This window comes from Lytechinus variegatus, chromosome 10 (genome assembly GCF_018143015.1).
Source record: "Lytechinus variegatus isolate NC3 chromosome 10, Lvar_3.0, whole genome shotgun sequence".
Classification (NCBI taxonomy): Eukaryota; Metazoa; Echinodermata; class Echinoidea; order Temnopleuroida; family Toxopneustidae; genus Lytechinus; species Lytechinus variegatus.
In genome coordinates this window covers 33,479,975-33,501,701 of record NC_054749.1, presented here as the reverse complement: position 1 = coordinate 33,501,701, position 21,727 = coordinate 33,479,975, and the positions used below count along the sequence as shown (strand labels likewise).

Genomic DNA, 21,727 nt, shown 5'->3' with positions numbered 1-21,727 from the left:
TGTATACATTGTTCATGAAGCTTACATTTGATGGGTGTGTTGTAATGACGATTTGGTATACAAAACAGATTATTTTACTTCCAATTTCAAATCTAAACTTTATTTTCCCCTCTTTAATCTTACGGCTTAAAGAGCATGATTCTGAACTGAGGCGCCATATAAGGCAATGAGAGGAGATATAAGTATTATAGGCCTAAATATACACAGTAAAAACGCTGTACAACGCTCTTTACTATATGAACTTTACAGCATTTGTTTAACCGTTTAAACAATCATGTTTAATTTATTGACAATTAGATATTGAAAATTAAACATTGTTGTTAAGATTTAAACATTTGTTTCAACTGTTTATACAATAAGGTTCATATAGTAAACAGCGTTGTATAATTATTTAACTGTGTACCGACAAGCAATATTCACTACTGATTGTTAATAGAAATACAATAAGAATCGATTTCTACAATTTGATATATCATTCATTTGACCGGATTTGGATTAAGATAAATACGTCCTTGTAAAAGTACATCCAGATGAAATAAAAATGAATGTGTTTCTCGTATAAGAAAATGTGGTGATATAATGTTGACCGGATACATATCCAATAATGTCTAAAGTATCTAGGGATTGGAATACAAGGGAATGACGTCAATGGGCTTAAGATTACCATCGTTCATCGTTGTACCCATGCACGGATATTAAATTATCAATATTAAAAAAGGATTTATCTGTTTTCGTTGATCATGTACATGACAAGTAATGTAAAGATTGCTTAACCAACTTTTTGCCCCGCCTTAATTTTTTAAACTTGAATAAAAAAAATAAAAAAAAACTCCATACAACATGATATACCGTGATTACAAAGTTTATGTAGGACAAAGGACTTGAGCTGGGAAAGAGCACAATATATTTGATAATTAAAGAACTGAGAATTCAAGTGCGAATAAGAGTTTCAGCATAACTTTATTTACAAGCATTTCGATCAATATGAGTACAAAAATATAAAGATCTGAACATTTCGATTCATCAATTATCAACATGATTAATACAGAGCGAATGAAGAAATTTTCATGGCGTCAATAAAATAATTTTCATTACACAAATTCATGAAATTACAGAACGATTACTACATCATAATTTGTATACATCATTCGCGTCGTTCAAGGCATCTATAGTACACGATGCCAAATCAGCATATGTAGAGAAACTGTTTAAAGTCAGGAAATACTGTAAGAGAACATTTCAATAATCACAGGTTGGATTCAACCTCCTCTACTTCAAGGTAAATCGCGTTGTTTACCAGATTGGACAATTAACATTTCAAATATATATTTTTCATTCACATATATAAACAAGATTCAATGATAATAATACAATGATTATAATAACAGCATTGAAATATCACCTTTAATTTTATTTATAGAAAAAATGTCCTTTCGCCATAGTATTTCCCCGGTCCAATCTATATATATTTTGGGGGTGAACCATCGGATATTGTAGAATGAATTCATAGAAATTGCAAATTTCCAGTTGTATGATATTTTTATTAGGGGGCACTTTCTAAGATAAAAACAATCTCGTGGTAAATTTTTTGAGTCATTTTAAAAGTCATCATATAGAATGAACACTCGGACTTTCCACAATTCCGCTATCATAGTTGCCCTAAAACACTACTCTTTTTTTACCCTTTCTTCGTTATCAATGTAATAGTTGTACTGTATCACTGGCTAGTTATTATAGCAAGATTCAAAGTAAACTTTAGTATTCATGTTCTATAACTTTCTATTTCCCCGGTTATTATTTTTCCAGTCCACGTCTCTCCCATCACCATAGAAATGCACGTCGACAAAACTTGCTGACGTCACTGTCTGCCTTCGGCTTGCCCTGATATAACCGCCATCAGATAATCCGATGTTTCATCGCCTGAACATAGTAACATGGTTTACAAAGTCTAACAATAAACATTCCGTTTAACGCGGGACGAAGGCAATCACCCCCATGTATTTTTAAGAGATTAAGAAATAAAACAAGTTAATTGAAAAAGATGAAGAGATGAAGATACTCCCTACATCTTATAATTCCATCCATATAATTGTGGATGAAGACCAATCAACAGCTTGAAAGTTAATTACTTCTTTGTATGTTATACAAGACTAGAATAAAGTTTGCAATCTTATGTATTTTTGGATCGGTCCCTAATTGCCATTTGAGGAAGTGTTGGAAATGAATATCGGTTTTTCCTATATAATGCCCCTATTCTTTATTGGAAAAATACAAATCAACACCACCAAAATGCCCTGGTACCGCCCCTTATTTCAGTCATGACTGGTAGATTGATTTACCTACTTCGTTTTAAATGACCATTTCCTCTTAAAATGTGCGATTTTTAACTGATAGCTATCAAGGGTAACCATAGCAATCGGGAATGTTGCAGGATCCAAAATGTCGTCTGAATGACGTCATCCCGAGCTCGGGGCGGTCGGCGATCCTGCGTTCAATGCTATTAGCCAGTTTCGCACCGCCATGCAGAACAAATTCAAGAACGCAGTAAATGTATTGAAAATGCGAGTCAAACCACAATGAACAGCTGAGAAGTCTTTGTCAAAAATCGATAAACTTGATCAGGCGATCGTCCTAACTTTCGGAGATGACGAATAATTGCAAGTTTGTTTAGAGTCCAGGGCGAACCTGCTGTTATGAGTGACTAAATTTCGACAAAGAATTCTTGGTTGCTCATTATCATGAATGGCACTTGACAAGTCTTCTTCTTTGTTCCAGAAAGCGTTGTGTGTTGCTTTGCGGAAGCCTCCTATTGACAACAGAGAATCTCGGATTTTCAGCTAATTATCTAAAAAGCTCGCTCGGTAGAAATCATAATTTGTGCGGCCAAAAGACAAAAGTCAGGATCTGCGAGGAGTCGGAACACTTTCAGCAGGTTACCAGTTAGAGATGAGTTCGAGCAAGCGCGAGCATTGTTTTCATCGCTCCAATCGTTTTTCACCGGAAGTTACGTAGGTCCGTTCCCAGCTACCCCAGCAGTTGCTACATCGTCGTAAGCTGGGGGAGGTTCATCACACGACATACTCAGAGAATATCCCCTGTTCGTCCCCGATGATGTACCGTTTCCTACGCGGTTCGGACGTGGGGACCGAGGCCCAGGTGTTGTTCCGTTACCGTGGTTACTGAAAAAGAAATAGAAAAGAAGAACAAAAACAAAAAAAGGATTGCTTACAAATCACGAAATAACAATATATATGCAATGTAATTAAACATGATTAATATATATATGTGTGAGAAGCTATACATGTACAACAGCTTTGGCAACTCTTTTATTTTAAATAATGTGTAAAGAAATGGATGAAGAGAACATTGTTCTCTTCATCCATTTCTTTACACTATATATATATATATATATATATATATATATCCAAGTCCTTTGGAAGTGCATAGAGACGTTATTCATAATTTCTTATGTGCTATACGAAAACTGAATATTATATTATTATTATTATTATTATTAATATCATTATTATTATCATTATTATTATTATTATTATTATTATTACTATTATTATTATTATTATATTCTAATATTCTTGCACCCAATTTCACGTCAGTAATGAATTAGTAAATGTCATTTCAAGAACACAACACAATCTTTTTTCTTTGAACGCAAATTTAACCAAAAATAATATGCATGATTAACCATCTCGCAACGTAGCATGTAATCTCTTTTATTTATCATATACAATCATTGCCTGTAATTAAGGTGTGGCGCAAAAAAAAATATTTTAGCTAGACGCTGTCATCACTTTTATATGGCCATTGAAGGTTCTAAATACAAAATTTGAGTGTAAAACGACAAAGATTGCAGGTTCAAGTCTACATTCTGAATAATTATCACTACATTCTATAGTGGAGCGTTGTGGCCCAGTGGATAAGTCTTCTGACTTTGAAACAGAGGGTCGTGGGTTCGAATCCCAGCCATGGCGTAGTTTCCTTCAGCAAGAAATGTATCCACATTGTGCTGCACTCGACCCAGGTGAGGTGAATGGGTACCTGGCAGGATGAATTCCTTGAATGCATGAGCGCTGAGAGGCAGCTCGAGCTAAAGCCGGGGTAATAATAATAATAACAACGCGCCTCGGAATAGAATATTTCTAGATAGATGGCGCTATATAAATGCCTATTATTATTATTATTATTATTATTACATATCCTTACTTTGATGTAGCCTCGGAAGTATAATAAACTTCCACAAATATACGTCTACAAAAAAGAATTTCACTTCAAAATATAATTATATCGAATACAGTAAGAGGATGAAATGTAGAAAAGGTTACAGGTCATTGTTTAGTCATTGTCATGATTGACTGTCATGGATGTGCCGGATGGTTAAGCCATGCATTCTATGACACATGCCTTAGGTACTGACCTATTGCCGGTGCTGGCCTCGATAGATCAAGATAGTACAAAGTTTGTTTTGTGGTTATTTTCCTAAATGCTATATAAAGAAATTAGATGCTCATAGTAGAAAGCATCAAAAGAACAGACAACTCTGTGTTCTCCCCGAAGGACCTGGTTGTGACGATTACTGCGTTATACCAAAAGGCACTTGGCATGCATGCCGACTTAATTGTTTTAGACCCTGCTTGCATGGATTAGAATATAGATTTTCTTATTCACCTCCTCGTTAGTCAATTGAAATGGTTGTGAATATTATGTAGAAATAAAAAGGAATATTCCCCTTCAGTACCTTGCAAACTACTTTTTTTAATCAGGTTCATTAACGCTATACGGAACCTGATGCCTTAATTCTCATTGTCAATTTCACACGTTCCTTGTTCAAACTCAGTTCCTGATGCTGATATGAATTCAAGGAGAAAAAAAATAACGAACTCCAACAACTTAACTCTATTCTGAATTTTCTTTCCGTCATTATACTTAATGATAGGCCTATGTGTGGAAAATACAGAAAGATGACTTTGTTGTAGGCCTATAATAAAAGACAAGCATTGATATACAGTGCGTCTCAGAAAAAAGGAAACCGGGATTAGTTACTATGTCTTTTTTAATTATGATACTGGTATTTCATTACAAAATTCAATTAATCCTCTTTATTTTGATAACTAACATGAGACGAACACTTCACGCATTAAATGAGCAAGACGAGTTTAAAATTTTAACGTCAAAACCAGGTTGCGCAGACAAATTGGACAAGATTTGTTCGAGATTCAACGATCGGCACGGTGCTTATTCGACGTTTGGTATTTCTTTTGTATTCTTTGTTACTTTCTCTCACTGATCCCTAAAATGAGAGTGGATTCAGTTTGAATTCAGATTCACTCGTGAGCTTTTGCGCAAATCGTTTCTGATTTGCCTCAATGTTTATTGTTTTTAATCTGCCATGCGTGAACGATTTGCTTATAGCCATTGGTTTCAAATTCGAGATGATATTCCACTCTTGCCATGAGCATCAAATATAGTAAAAAAAACAACAACATATTTAATACTTGTGAAATCTCTCTCTGAAAACGTGTTTTCTTTTTCTGGGGCGCACTGTAACTAGTCATTCGTGTTTTGCTAGTATATCTCTGTCGACAAATAAACTTTACGGTCATTAAATAAGTTTTTACAGACGTCTATCAACCAGACATTATTATTTACGTCTAGGACCGAACTTCAATGTTACCATACCAAAGACAAACCTCGAACCCGCAGTAACAGTTCGTAACATCCACCATCATGACCATCAAACTTGGATTACAGGCGCACACCACAACGCCAGTTCAATTTAGAAGCAAGCCTATCATCTTTTTTTTCTAATTCATGGAGAATCACAGGCCACCCCAGGATGAGACCTAACTTTCACAAACTCTCTGTCTCATCAGTGCTTGCTTGTCTGTTTTATAATATATTCATCATTGACATGTTCATGAAATTGCCCTTACCAAAAATAGCTATAGCTGCCAACCATTGGCGGTCGGAAGGGTATATAAATTAAGGGATGCAATAAACCGCCAACTTTTTTTTCCGCCAAACTCAATTTAGAGCGTAAATTAAAATTATCCTTACAATAATTACTGACGGTAGACAAGAGGGAGTAGAGGACTAGAGGACCCCCATCCCGTCCTTTTTTTTACATATGGAGTAGTTTTTTATCATTTTGTTTATTCAATTACTTTAAATTCTGGACATAATTTGCATCGCATTTCTTTGGATATAACTGATAGAATCCCTCAAGGTGAAGGTGTATGTTTTTGTTAGAAAGGGGAAAATAAAACAAGAAATATTATTTTCATATTTTGTGAGGGAATTGGACAGCATTTGGATGGCTTATCAGTCTTATGACAAACAGAATGCAATTTAATATTCTTCTATCCTCAAAATACCAGAGACCGAGGTGAATAATGTCTTGAACTATAGTAGTAATAATAATAATAGCTGGATTTATAAAACGCTTTTTGCCAGAGGATACAAAGCGCTGCTATTATTACCCCGGCTTTAGCTCGAGCTACCATCACCGGCGCTCAGTGCATGCAAGGAATTACTCCTGCCGGGTACCCATTCATCTCACCTGGGTCGAGTGCAGCACAGTGTGGATAAATTTCTTGCTGAAGGAAAATACGCCATGGCTACGATTCGAACACACGGCCCTCTGTTTCAAAGGCGAGAGTCAGAACCACTAGACCACGACGCACCCACAGCAAAGTATAGCTAAGTAGCTGGATCCACTAATATAACGTATCACAATTACTTCTAGTTTGTTTTGGAGATGACAAATTATAATTCACTTCCCATTATAGGTAGCAATAATGCATTTTTAAGGCAAAATATATATATTTATTTATAAGTAGCTATTTTTTTTAAATCGCGGGGCAGATTTTCAGATATCATATACCATAAAAGAAAACAAGAACCTGCACGCAGCCCCTTGAAAGTTTGTGACTAGTTTTGCCACAGACATTATAAGTCATCATCAATTTACTCAACTTATCCCCCTTCCCGTTCATCCATCCATCCACCCCTCCCCTGCCTCGATCCCGGGAGGATCCCGTATATGCCCTAGATCTGGGAAGCTTCCTGCATCTCTAATTCAGACTGACATCCACGAACTAAACTTAGTCTCGTCGGAGTACAATAAACCTATGTATAACATTTAAGGGGTAATACACAGGTCACAATGAGGTTTCACTCTTTTTATGGTTCATAAACTCATTTCGGCCTTTTTCACAAGCCTTCAATCATATATTAATTTTCAGGCTTACCGAATTTACAAATTTACGGAAAATTTCTTAGTGTCATGTTAAATTAAGCGTATATCACGTGCAAGGATTACTATCTACATGATCAACATTGGAGCATTGTCTTGCCATTGTTCAATTTGTAAAATATCATGATTGAGTTCACTTGTAATACAAATATTGAAAATCTATTCATGTTCATAATCATGATAATATACTCCAACTTCTTTTAAGGCTAAGCTCATCCAAATGAAAGCTAGGTTAACTGAATTGGCAAAACTTTTTTTTCTGGAAAACGTCTTCAATATCGGATGTAAAGTATGAAAGACATATTATTTCTAAGTTTATTATTGGGCAGTATGATATCTTTCAATATTTCCTCTTTTAATAGAAAATACGATTTAATTGGCACCCTGAAATAAGTCCTCATGCATTTGTGTAACATTAAGTAACAGCTTATCTATCACAGCATATTAAAATTGAAATATTTCATACTTTATAAGATTACTTTAGAAATGGTGGGTGGCCACCTGTATGAAATCATCTGCTCTCTCATATGCATTTGCATCCCCAAGTGCTGTGCACAGAATTGCTTTTGGGAAAATCACGTGATTTTTGTTTTAAATGTCATAATTTTCTTCGGTTTTATGACCTTTCTTTATCTATTTTTAGTCAAAGCTATTTTTTTAGAGAGGGGTGATAATCTTCACCTTAAACCACGATTTCAAGGATGGAACAAACGGATTGAGTTTACTGATTTAGTGAAGAATTAGTTCAGTTAAATTCATGTTCAAAATGAAAGTGTTCTCAGATTTCAAAAATGATATTCATGAATAGACATTGTGTGCTTAAAAGGACCTCCTTCGTGTCCTAATTTAGTTTATAGCTCTGAGTGCAATGGCTACAAGATATCATTTGTCATCAACAATTTTGATTATATTACATGGGGCTCACTAAATTGAATAGGAAATATTATTCGATGACATATCATTTTTCATCGCGTTATTTATACTGCAATTTTACTAATCTGTATAATCTCCTTTTCCACCGCAAGGATACTTTGCCCCGAAAACTTATTCTTATACTGCACGCTCCAATATGCACTAGCTGTGCCATGTCTTTTTTTAATCTGTTAATTTAAATCTGTCACATTAATACAACGGTATATTGTCACAATTTGTGCTAAGTCATAATTACAATGTTTTTTTTCCTTATCTCGACATCTCTGTATATGTCAGATTTGTTTTCTTCATTATGAAGTTGATTAAACATTGTAACAAATATTTGGGAAATATAGGGTCATTGTATATCGGATGCATAGTCACATCATTATACCGAATAAGATATTTAAAACAAAAATTTGAGACAACCCCACTGAGCAAGTTGTCAATATAATTCACCACAGTAGGCAAACGAAATTTAATTTACGTTTATGGGCACGAGGTGTATACGGGACAAGATGTAATCGCACATAAATTGCTATCGAGTGGGTTATAAATGATAGAAAGGTGATACGGAAAGGGCCTGCCACGCTCATATATTTTTTTATGTAATATCATAATAATAATAATAAATAAATCATGGTAATGATGATGATGTTGATAAGTAAAATTAATACTAGTTGCACAGAAATTGCGATCGAGTGGATTATAAATGATAGAAAGATGAGAAGAAAAAAGCCTGCTACGTTCAATTTTTTAATGTAATATTATGATAATGATAATAAACAAATAATGGTGATAATGATGATGTTAATAGTAAGAATTAAAATAGTATTTATGATAATGTTGACTAATAATAATGATAATGATAATAATAATAATAATAATAATGTGTCCTTTGAAACGATACAGAAGGCAACTTTTTTGGAATTGCTCATATCCTACGGAAGTCTTGAATTGGAAAGAGGAGTGAACAATGAGAGGAGGACCCACTATTGATAGAATATAGAACAATAAGCCTAGATTTCTGGAAGAAGTCCGGTTGCTTTTTTATATACCAACAAAACATCAAGTTGTGGACAATGGAAATTATAATAATAATAATGATGATGATGATAATAATTATACTGATAAAAATGATAATACTACTACTACTAATAATAATAATACATAATAATAATGATAATAATAACAATAATGAATAATAATAATGATGATAATACTAATACTAATGATAAATAATAATGATAATAATGATAACAATGATGATAATACTACTAATAATAATAAATAGTAATAATGACAATAATACTGATAATAATAATAAATAATAATAATGATACTACTAATAATAATAAACAATAATGATAATAATACTACTAATAAATAATAATGATAATGATAATACTACTAGTAATAAAAATAAATAATAATGATAATAATACTAATACTAATAATAAATAATAGTAATAATAATAATAATGATGATAATAATAATACTGATAAAAGTAAAAAATAATAATGATAATAATACTACTACTACTAATAAATAATAATAATAATGATGATAATAATAATAGTACTGATAAAAATAATAATAATAATGATAATACTACTACTACTAATAATAAATTATAATAATAATAATAATGATAATAATAATAACAATAAATAATAATAATCAATGATGCGTAAAGGGCCAATACAACTCAGAAGAGTGTCTCATGTGTTTTGCTTCATACCGAATAAAAGATGATAATGAAATACACTAAGTCAGTGGAGAATAATTAGATAATTGAAGGATGGACCAAAGAGAATGTTTTGCTCTTTTTGACAGCCAAAAAGATTTGGGGAAATGGTGCCAAAAAGGACATAACAATCACATTCTAAAAACGTAATACCCCATAAATAAATAAATAAATAAATAAATAAATAAAGGAAAAATCTAAATAAATAGATAAATAAAAATAAGTAAATAAATAAATAAATAAATCTATCAATAAATAAATAAATAAATAGATAAATAAATAAATAAATAAATAAATAAATGAAATATATAACTAACTAACTAAATAATTAATATTATCTTAAATAATAACCCTGTTATAATTTCAACGTTTTCTTTCACAGGTGGCCATTCTTCTTTCAACAATGGGCATTATAATATGGAACTTATACAATTTTGGCACGAATAGGGGGTTTATGCTCCATGTACACCCCCTTTCTGGATCATTGCCTATATAGCTTTGACCTTTATTATTACGTAATACCAGCTGAATCACCTGTCATATGGATTGCAGAAAAGGGAAATAAGTTATTATATCATTAATATAAACGAGCTATCGCAGTTAGTGGTACATTTGTAATGTTAGTGGTTAAAATTATTAATGATTAGTAACTAAGGTACTTGCATCTTGTATGTAACTCACTATCACTGACAACATGTATTGGTTTTGAATATTATGTAGACAAAATCAATGTACGAGTAATTTGAACTATTGGTACGTTCATGCATAAGTGGTTAAATGCTTTAAACAATAGCAATGTCAGTAAAAGAAAATTGCAAGAAATGGCTAATGATCATGGCCATCTTGGCATACATTCAACAATTTCAACAGGTGGTTATCATTTGAATTGAATGCTTAGGGATGCATCGTGACATGCATAATGAGATGGATCATTTGGACACTCAATATTTTAAGATGAAGCTTTCCAATCAATAGCGTGCAAGAGCAATAGGAATGTTGCAGCCTGGGCAGTCATTTATAGGCAAGTGGCTCGATATTTCCAAGTTTCACCAAAAACAATTTCAAATTTGAACCAACGGTATTTGGCTACTGATGAAATTAGAGACCGCCCTAGGAGTGATCGACCTAGGGCCACCACCCTGCAGAAGATAGGATAAGGATAATTTTCTTTTGCTTATGCCAAGATACTGAAATTTTTTTATCGACTAACTTTGACTTAAAATTCCAGTGGAATAGTGATGCATCCAAGGCGGATAACTTTCTTTTGACTTTTATAGTGGTATTTGACTTTAAGTTTGCTTTAATCGTTTAATGGATATTGATGCCACACAAACTTTCACAACTGAAAGAATGACTGATCATTTTCTTGCAATTTTCTTTTACTGACATTGCTATTGTTTAATGCCTGTAACCAGCCACGCACTGACTGATCCATTTCTTGCATTTTTTTACTGACATTAATTGCTATTTTTAAAAGCATTTAACCACCCATGCATGACTATTCACATGAAACTGTCATGTCATACTGGAAGAGGAATATTGTCTCATGTTGACATACAATAATTTGCCCTTAATCAAATATTTATATGGAATATTCTAACTTTTATAAGTGTCCAAGAACTGTTTTTGCCGAGTGTATATGATCAAAAACATTGAACAGAATGCTTTCAGGACAAAATACATGAAATTTCCACAAATTTTAGCTCGCACCTTCTAAATAGGGCTTATGAGATTATTAAATATTTATGTTGTTTTTACGAATAACGATAAGAAGTGACTGTTAGTACTCCTTCAAAGAAACAACAACAACAAACAAGTGGAATGCCTCTGGCCGTCTCACCTGCATCACGCGATTCAACATAGCAGCAGTGCTGACTTTGAAAATTACTATAACTCGCACAAGATGTTCAGTGATACTTGGTTACTCTTATTTCCACGTTTTATGAACTAGGCCAATACACTTTACAGAGATAGGATGGCAATTCAACAAATACCCCCAATGTGGCCAAAGTTCATTGACCTTAAATGACCTTTGACCTTAATCATGTGACCTGGAAACTTGCACAGGATATTCAGTGATACTTGATTACTCTTATGTCCAAGTTTGAAACGTCAGATCAATAAACTTGCGAAGTTATGATGGTAATTCAACAGATACCCCCATTATGGCCAAAGTTCGTTGACCTTTGACCTTGGTCATGTGACCTAAAATGCGCACAGGATGTTCAGTGATACTTGATTACTCTGATGTCCAAGTTTAACGAACTAGACCAATAAACTTTCAAAGTTATGATGGTAATTCAACAGATACCCCCAATTCGGCCAAAGTTCATTGACCCTAAATGACCTTTGACCTTAATCATGAGACCTGAAACTTGCACAAAATGTTCAGTGATGCTTGATTACTATTATGTCCAAGTTTCATGAATCAGATCCATAAACTTTCAAAGTTATGATGGGAATTCAACAGATACCCCCAATTCGGCCAAAGTTCATTGACCCTAAATGACCTTTGACCTTGGTCATGTGACGTGAAACTCATGCAGGATGTTTGGTGATACTTGATTAACCTTATGGCCAAGTTTTATGAACTAGGTCCATATACTTTCTAAGTTATGATGTCATTTCAAAAACTTAACCTCAGGTTAAGATTTGATGTTGACGCCGCCGCCGCCGGAAAACCGGCGCCTATAGTCTCACTCTGCTATGCAGGTGAGACAAAACTTTGAGCGGCCGATCGACGAAAATGTGGGTGAAAAGTTTGTCGGCACTCCCTATTGGCGAAAGCTGGATCTGCCCCTGAATAAAATACTTGAAAGTGAAAATCTTCTTTGACCTTCTCACAATCTATAAACCAGTCATTATCATGTGAAAATTACACTGGCTAAATATGAACCGGAAGTAATTCAATTATGTAAACTTTGGGGGCGAGGAGAATGTCAAGGCAGGTTTTTTATCTCTTCGTGACCATGGTTTAATATTGCTTCCTGAGTCTTTGTGTTAATTCAATTAACAAAAATAGCCACAGGTATAACTGATAATGATAGGTGTTTACCATATCAAATACCTTATCGATGCTACATTTTCAAGCGTGGATTAGAAATACATTTTAAGTGGGGGTAATTTCTGAAATGTAAGAAAATGAATGAGCAAACTCCTAATTCGTTTTAAGTGCCGACTGAACCTTTTCTGAACTCACATAATCCTTTACAATATTATCGAAGTGAAAAACGGAAAATATTTTGGCACTGAAACTCCATTGGTGTCGTCAAGCCTTACGAACATTTATACCGCTCCTGGCTTTGGTGTAAGTCTTAACAAAGGGAATCAGCTTAGGTTTAACAATCATTGATCATATTGATAGGCTACACACAGCAAAAACTGTGGTGTTAACCGGTGTACATAGAGGACCACATCAGTTATTTTACACCGGTGGTAAATTGGTGGTGTTAGTTTATTACAACACCTATGGTTGTTACATTTACACTCTTTGGTGTTATGTTCAATCTCTAGGGTGTTATTTTAACACCTCAGGGTGTGGTCCTCTATTAACACCAATTGGTGTAAGTTTTAGGTATATTAGTTTTAGGTATATTATTTCACAATGATAAACCCATCATATGGTTGTTACATTTGCACTCTGGTGTTAAGTTCAATCTCTAGGGTGTTATTTTAACACCTCGGGGTGTGGTCCTCTATTAACACCAATTGGTGTCAGTTTTAACACCACAGTTTTTACAGTGCAATATCGAACAAAGACTTAGGTATATTATTTCGCAATGATAAACCCATCATATTTTTTCAGATAAATGCCATCCAGACGTCTTGATACCAAAATCCTCTGAATCATCAATTTTGTAGTGTTCGAAGTCGATTTGTCTCTCATCAGAGATCCAATGATATTTTGCATTCATTATTTAGAAAACTAAATAACGTTAAGATGATAATCTATTTTGTATTTATTTGTTACCATTACTACATGCCTTTTAGCTTGGAGTAAAGTAAAATTCCACATCAACACAATTAGAAATACTTTCTTTAAAATGTTGGGCAACATACTGTCCACACAGTAAAACCGTATCCAATTCTGAGTAGTTTTAAACCGATAATGTCTGAATGTGTGCTTTGGGTGAAAACTTCACAGTATTGGTTAAAAACTACCCAGAGTTGGATAATTTTTTTAAACTATTTGTTTTGTGGACAGTATGTTGCCCAACATTTTAAGAGTGTATAGAAGAAATATACCTAAAATGGGATGGCAATACCAATATCATCATGATCAAATAAGTATTTACGACCAAGAACTTTGGATGTTGGCATGTTCTATATGTTTCAATGGTGACGAAACAAATTTTTACACAAATTGGGTATCTGGCCAAGAGAAAGGCTTGCGGCGGCCCATACAAGCAATAGTCTGTCGTCTTTTATAACATGCAATATTGGATATTAGCTGTCCAAATTTTGTTTGTCAATATGCTCTATTTTATATGGTAATGTGCCAAGCCACTGAATCCAGAGACCACAAAACCCATGGGTCATTGCGAGATGTAGACTGAAACTCAACTAAAAAAATCGTCTGTATAAGTGCCCACGTTTTACATGTTTTAAGATACTGCGCTGCAAAAAAAAGATTGTTGTTAATCAACACTAATGAATTCAAAGCAATCGAGCCCCCCCCCAAAAAAAAAAGAAAACCTAAATGGGGGAATGAAATAGAAATGGAAAATAACATGTGTTGCATATTTTGCTTTGGACTCTGGTCGAGACCATCTTGACCGTATCCTATCTATATACATGATATAGGTTGGTTATAAAAAGAAATAAACAGGCATAATATTAAAAATCGATTAAAGATTTTTCGTTTTCGGTTACCCATAAATATGCACCGATGCATTCGTAATTCCGAACCCTCGTTATTCCGAAGGTTCGTTATTTCCGAAGGTTCGTATTTCCGAAGGTTCGTAATTCCGAAGGTTTGTTAATTCGAAAACGAAATGAGGTTCGTAATTCCGAAGGTTCGATAGTCCGAAAACTAAATGATTAACGAACCTTATTTCGTTTTCGGATTAACGAACCTTCCGAACAACGAACCTTATTTCGTTTTCGGATTAACGAACCTTCGGAATAACGCCACAAATGTTCGGATTAACGAACCCTTTTACGTTTTCAGATTAACGAACATCGAGGTATAGGCAATTTACGTGTTTCGGAATTACGAACCTTCGGAATTACGAAGAGTAACCATCTCTCCAAGAGGCTGCATGATATACATTTAAATCTACGAATTATATTTTCCCTATGGGTTGGAATTGTTTGAATTGGGACCCGACTCGCCAGGATAAGCATGAAAATATAGGCCTATATAGGCCCTATACTCTTTTTCTAACGCTAACCTGCGCCCTATCACAACATGTGCATAGATATATAGGCCTATATTTTCATGCTTATCCTGGCGAGTAGGGTCCCAATTCAAACAATTCCAACCCATAGGGAAAATATAATTCGTAGATTTAAATGTATATCATGCAGCCTCTTGGAAAGATAATTGGTCCGATCTGATAGTTTGTTATCCTGGTTGACGAGCAAGAAATTACACTTCAAAAATTGATTCATCAAATCTATATGAGGTTGCCCGGTGATCATGATGAGCAAAATGGCCAACTTGTACTCCTTTATAAAAAAGAAAAGAATTGGTGAAGATTTTGCTCCATTTAATTAATGATACTTGCTAGATTTGTCTAGCGGTTTTTTTACAAAGGATGCAAAGCGTAACTATCATCATTATTGAGCTAGACATAAACGATAATTCAATTAGACAGTTTGCCAACAGCAACAATAAAAATGACCAATTATTGCTATTAAGTCAATCATGTCTGTCGCATCATCTAATAAAGGAAAAAAAAACCTATCCCAGCACAGGACAAAGATAAAGTTGGCAGACAATTTTTTATTGCTATCATTGTCAAGTCTGTAATATTTAATATTCTAAGCCTTCAATCTGTTTTAAAACTATTCCACAATTCCCAGGAGGTCATTGTCACATATCCAACGCACAATCTATCATCACTCACGGCCCTTTATTCATTACCACTCGAAGATTATTCATAAAACTTTCTAATCGGTGTAGGTCAGTTGGAGAACAAGGGTGATGATAGCATTGCTAATTCATTCTTCCTTGTAGGCCTACTGTTAATCAACAAGGCCCACCGCTATTAAGACCTCAACAAAAGCAGGGTTAATTCTCCCTTGGCAGTCACTCTTATCCCAATTTGTTCAATAGATGTCTGGTCTCATCCCATAGTGTTCTAATCAAATTTCGTCTAACAGCCATTTAGGCGGTAATCATTCTAATTGCTACTTTGGTTCATTAACTATATACTTTGTCCATTCATATAATACCCACTGGTGACTACATTTTAAAAAAAATCATGTCTTAAAACTCTCTTCAACGTTATACGCATAACATAAAAAACTAAAACACTTACACTGCCTATGATAATAACCTGGTGGGTGTTTTATAAAGCTATTTGTAAGATACGAATGACTTAATGCAAGACTGGTGATCCTTTCTTGTGCTGTGTGATATCCCTATGATTTAGGACCTAAGAACATGTTCCAGTCATGCGTAAAGTTGTGCGTAACTTTACGAACAGCTTTATGAAACACCCACCTGGAGTATAGTATTTATAAAAGGAATGCCCCAAGAAAATGGGAATTTAAATTATGTTTATTAAACTTTGTGTTTTTTCATGGTCTGTATAGAACAATGTCATGTTACGTTTTTTAGCGTTTAGAAGTTTACAAGAGTTCAAGACGACTGTCTTTATATTACTGTTTTATTTTTGTTTCATGTGTTTCATTGAATCAACATGATCAAAAACATAAACTAGAATATCAATGATTTTAACAATGATATTAATAATACTAAAAATAATCAACATCAACAAATATAAAACATGACATTAACGTAATACGAATACATATCACAGCCTATAGGCTGTGATATGTATTCGTATTACGTTAATGTAAAAAGGGGGAAACAACAAGGGACTTTATTTGGATGTACAAACAACAAGCGACAGGCGTCATATAAGTTGGAGTTCCGCGTTGAATGTAGGGGCGCAATATACTTGCCCATTATCGGGCGGGAGATTAGATTTGCGATCAGTTGAATATTGTAAAACAAGCGATCCTGATTGGTTGACAATGGGCCTGTTAAATATCCTGTTAAACATCTTTCGAATGTAGCAATGGCATTTATTGGCCATTATCTTTTGGGTTGATTTAATACAACATTTTGATATTTTGATCATTATACACAAAATTAGCGATCATTCCGAGTGAATAAAGTGGCAAATCTTATTATACAGTTCGACTTATTAAAAGAATAAATCAACTTGTTCATATTCTTTGAAAATTTGTTATTGTCAGTGGCTCGAAACCATGACATCAGAGTCCCAGAAAATATAGATATCAGGGTGTTTTCGCATTTACAACGGAGATGTATCGCATCTACAACTCATCTATTCCTTTGAAAATGCAATCAAAATGACAATGAGCAGAGCTTTTGTGGAAAGTTGATGGACTGGGACAACAGATCATCCGAAGATTTGCACCGGACAAACAATATTATTGCAAATATTTATGTCGTTGTCTCGAGTCGAGAGATTCCGATGATGTCCCGGTCCACCAACTTAGGACAAAAGCCTCTCAGCTCAGTCATTGTGACTTGACTTGCAAAGGAATTGGTGTGTTGTAGAGGGTGTTTCTGTAGTAAATGCGAAAAGTCCGGATTGATGATGATGATGTGGAAGAGGTTCATCGTATTGAAGGATGAAGTTGAAGAAAAGTAATCGGTTGATTCACGGTTTATCAAACGTTTGATCCATCGTGGAACAACCGATTAGTACGTTCTTCAACTTCGCGTACTTGTAAATTATGTTCGGTTGTCGAAACACTTCGGTGTAAAGCACCGTATAGTAATGGTTTCATCAAAACCGGCCAAACGGGGGGGATGAAAAAGTGGTTTAAAGGTAAGTGAGATTTACATAAAGATGATGACATACCTTTGAGAACATTGGTTAGACCAACCAGTTTGCGGACTGTAATCCACAGACACAGAAGTAAATTGATGTCGACATTCATACTCAGGGGGTGGCACCTCTATGCTCATAGCGGAAGATAAAGCAATAGTCGAACCTCTTCTTCTTCCTCTAGGTCGTGACCCCCGGTATTGACAGTACACATAACAGGTCGGTACACCGACCACCCACGGATAAATTATTCCAACCACTAACAGATATCCGCGATTATGCAAATAATATCCGACAAAAATCATTGCCAGACCGGCTAGTACAATCAAACTGATAAATGATATCAAAAAGTATCCTTGGCGCTGGCGTTTGAAACAAGATCGGCGAACCGTTCTCGGCTCACAATTTGTACGTTCCACTGTAGCCTCGGTTCGACCGCTGGCGAAGAAAATCGGATAGCAGGTTGCTGTCCGGCTAAAGTCGGATAGTGATCCCTGGACTGTACTTGCGTCATCTGTCTCGGAGTGCGGGTTATACTCCTCGGTTAATTGGATACTCCTGGCAAGAGCTTCCGTATCCGAATCCATCGTTCAGGTTAATTTTTAGTCGAGGTCAAGAATGATGAAGATTCCCAATCAAACTGGCTAATTGTAGTTTTCTTCTCCGGTAACTCGGTAAATTAAAATATGAGTCACCGACTTTGCTTACTTCGAATGTGCTAATTTTCGTCGAGGATGGGTGCTGGCCGGCATAAAGGGACATAGTATATTGCCAAATCATTGATATGCGTTGTGATATTATTCACCCAATAACGACAGTTTACATTCAATATTTCTTCTTGATCGTGGCGATGTATTTCCAAACCTGTATCTAATGGCGATATCCTCGTCGGATGTTCATCTACATTCATCACAACTAAAGGGAGAATGAGTCGAAAACTTCCAGAAACATCCCTTACAAACTCTTTCCAATGTAATTCACATCGTATCCAGTCATCACGTATCCATATAGGCCAAAATTATTACAGAAATTCGTCGAAGTAAAACTAAGCTTAAAACTACATCCATGGAATGAAGATCGATATTCAATTTGACTCCAGAATAAACCGACGCAAAGGAGAAACAAGACAGAATAAATCTGATTACGAACTTTACGTCCAAAACAGATACAAGTAGAGATCAACGTCGAACTTTCAGAGTCGTTTCAGCAAAGATCGATCGCTGCAGGAAAGCTTGATAGTGAGTAGTGTCATTAAGCTCTTAAACAGAGAGTCATTGTAAAAGTGAAGTACTACTTCCAACGTACAGTACCCGGAAAATGTACGACGTGCGTGCGCGCGAAATGAATTATCCCATCTATCCCCCCCCCCTCTCCTCTCTCTCTCCCCCCCCCCTATTTGATATTGTTCAATGCTCCAAAAATTGTTTTTTAAATCGTGATAATTCGCCCCTTTGAAGGCCAACTCGACGGACCTCAAATATATCATACAAGGTTGTCTTGCCTATTTTTTTTTGCAGGTTGCGAGGGACTGCCCCCTTTTCCTCGAGGAGAGCGGGCCAAAATTCGAAATCTCTTATCTGAAGTAAACCTGTTTTATATCATGCTATTTAAAAAAAAGGGGGTTGAATTGATCAGCCATTAAAACAAATTCGATGAAAATAAACCCGCCATTGAGAACATCATAAGATATTTTTGTCAAGGCACACCAATCTTCTGAAATGGTTTGTGTATTTGAAAGTTGTGGAAAACTATATGCCGTAATAAAACAGAGGTTGTGAACCCCATAATGTTCATATCCATATCTTATTTATTTCACCTTCCAAAAACTATAGTTACCTATTCATTTTCAAAACATTCATAGACGCCTACCTTCTATACATAAACGAAGTTCAACACATGCACAATATGTTTCCGTACAACAGACATCACTTAATACAACTTTATGCGTAAATATTCGATTCATAATAGTGTCAGTAATTTTCAGTGAACCGTAAAATATTTGATTGAACTGGGACAGAAATGGAAATGACCTGAAAAGCTTGTGGGCATGAAGTAAGCTGGATATCACTCTGATCTATTTTAGTATGGCCAGAATATAAGTAGGTCGGTTTTCAACAGATTGATGAAATTAGCTGCAACAAAGGTTCGTCACCCCTCCCACCTACTAAATGTAATACTTATTATTTTCCATTTTCTTCACTTAGACTGGCCAATAGGAGGACGCACTTTGTCAGGGTACTGGGTTTGCTTTTGTGGGTCAGCAAAAAGAGTACATAAATAGAATTACTAATTATTCTTCAAGCAACGGGAAGTTTGGTAAGGATGTCGAAAAGTACAAGGGTACTTTACAACCAAAATAGATTAATTACTCACGTGCGGTAATGTACAAAGGGAGTAAATAAATTTCAATAAAGTTACCCACTTTTACACCAGTTTGTTCTATTTTTAATTCTCCCCTGTCGTTAGACTGTGAGAATGATGTTGCTTTTTTTATATCATAGTTCTTTCTTTGAGTCTCAGTGAGAAAGAGGAGAGGCGGAGAACAATATGATAATGTGCATACTTTTCTTTCCTTAAGTATTTTATCTGAATCATCAATGTATCATGATGTACCATACTATTCTGTCATTTCCCCCTAGTTACAACATCATCACAAGATCTATATTTTTTTAGCATCTCTACACTCTTAAATGTTAGGCAACATACTGTCCACACAGCCAATACTGTGTAGTTTACACCCAAGACACACGTTATTGGTTTAAAACTACCCAGAATTTGATACATTTTTTTTCAACCAATTGTTGTGTGGACAGTATGTTGCCCAACAATATTAAGATTGTAGAGGTAATATTCAGGTCCAGTCCGACTCGACCATATACTGCTAATGCAGCTGTGCGTGCACTATTTCGCCTTCATTTGCCAGAAAGCACCTATAAAATAAACCCCTAGCAGAGAAAGGTCTACATGAATCAAGAAGATGATAAATGATAATAATGTTTTCGTTCATAAACATAATAACTCGAGCTAATGGTAGGTGATGGTAGCTCGAGCTAAAGCCGGGTATAATAGCAGCGCTTTGCAGTGTTATTATTAAAGCGCAGATTCCAGGATCTGTTTGAGCCTTATTATAGACTCTACTGCATTGTATAACATCACTGCCCAGAATTTTAAAAAGCTGAGCGGCTTTTTGTATTATAGGCGCGAAAGTATTCAAATAATATATCACACCATTCACCCATTCACTTCACTTGGGTCGAGAGCAGCACATAGTAGAAGACATCTTGCTGAAGTAAATTATTGGCCTTATAGGAGTAGAAATCGAGCGAATGTCTCGCTGATCCTGTTCATTGAAATACGAAAGTTTCACACAACAGCATCCACATGTTCAGGGAGAAATTAATTATTGTTTCATTTGACAATGAGGAGAAAATTAGAATATTTCATATTTTATTTAATAAAATACAAAAGAAATAGTGAGTGGATGACGCCATCAGTCTCCTCATTTGCATATCGACCAGGATGTGCATAACAACTGTTTTGTTAAATTAATCGAAACTTTAAAATGGCATAACTTTCTTATTTTACCCCCGATTTTGATGAAATTTTCAGTTTTATGCTTGTTGGATTTTTCTCTTTTTATTCAATCAACTTTTTGTTGGGGTGGACTTGTCCTTTAAATTTAACTCACTATAATAAAGACTCTTAATGTGACTGTTCACTGTCTTAGGTAGACAAATTAGATAATTTTTTGTTTGTATGGTCAT

General features: G+C 34.9%; 1 protein-coding gene across 1 annotated transcript; it reads right to left on the bottom strand.

Annotated features, from left to right (window-relative positions):
• Nucleotides 1-823: 823 nt before the first annotated feature.
• LOC121423003 lies at nucleotides 824-19,241 on the bottom strand. The gene is made up of 2 exons (XM_041618274.1): nucleotides 17,997-19,241; nucleotides 824-3,179 (listed from the first exon to the last, which is right to left on the bottom strand). Exons 1-2 carry the CDS (start codon nucleotides 18,548-18,550, stop codon nucleotides 3,005-3,007), a joined length of 729 nt encoding a protein of 242 aa, XP_041474208.1. The 5' UTR covers nucleotides 18,551-19,241; the 3' UTR covers nucleotides 824-3,004.
• Between the last annotated feature and the right edge of the window lie 2,486 nt (nucleotides 19,242-21,727).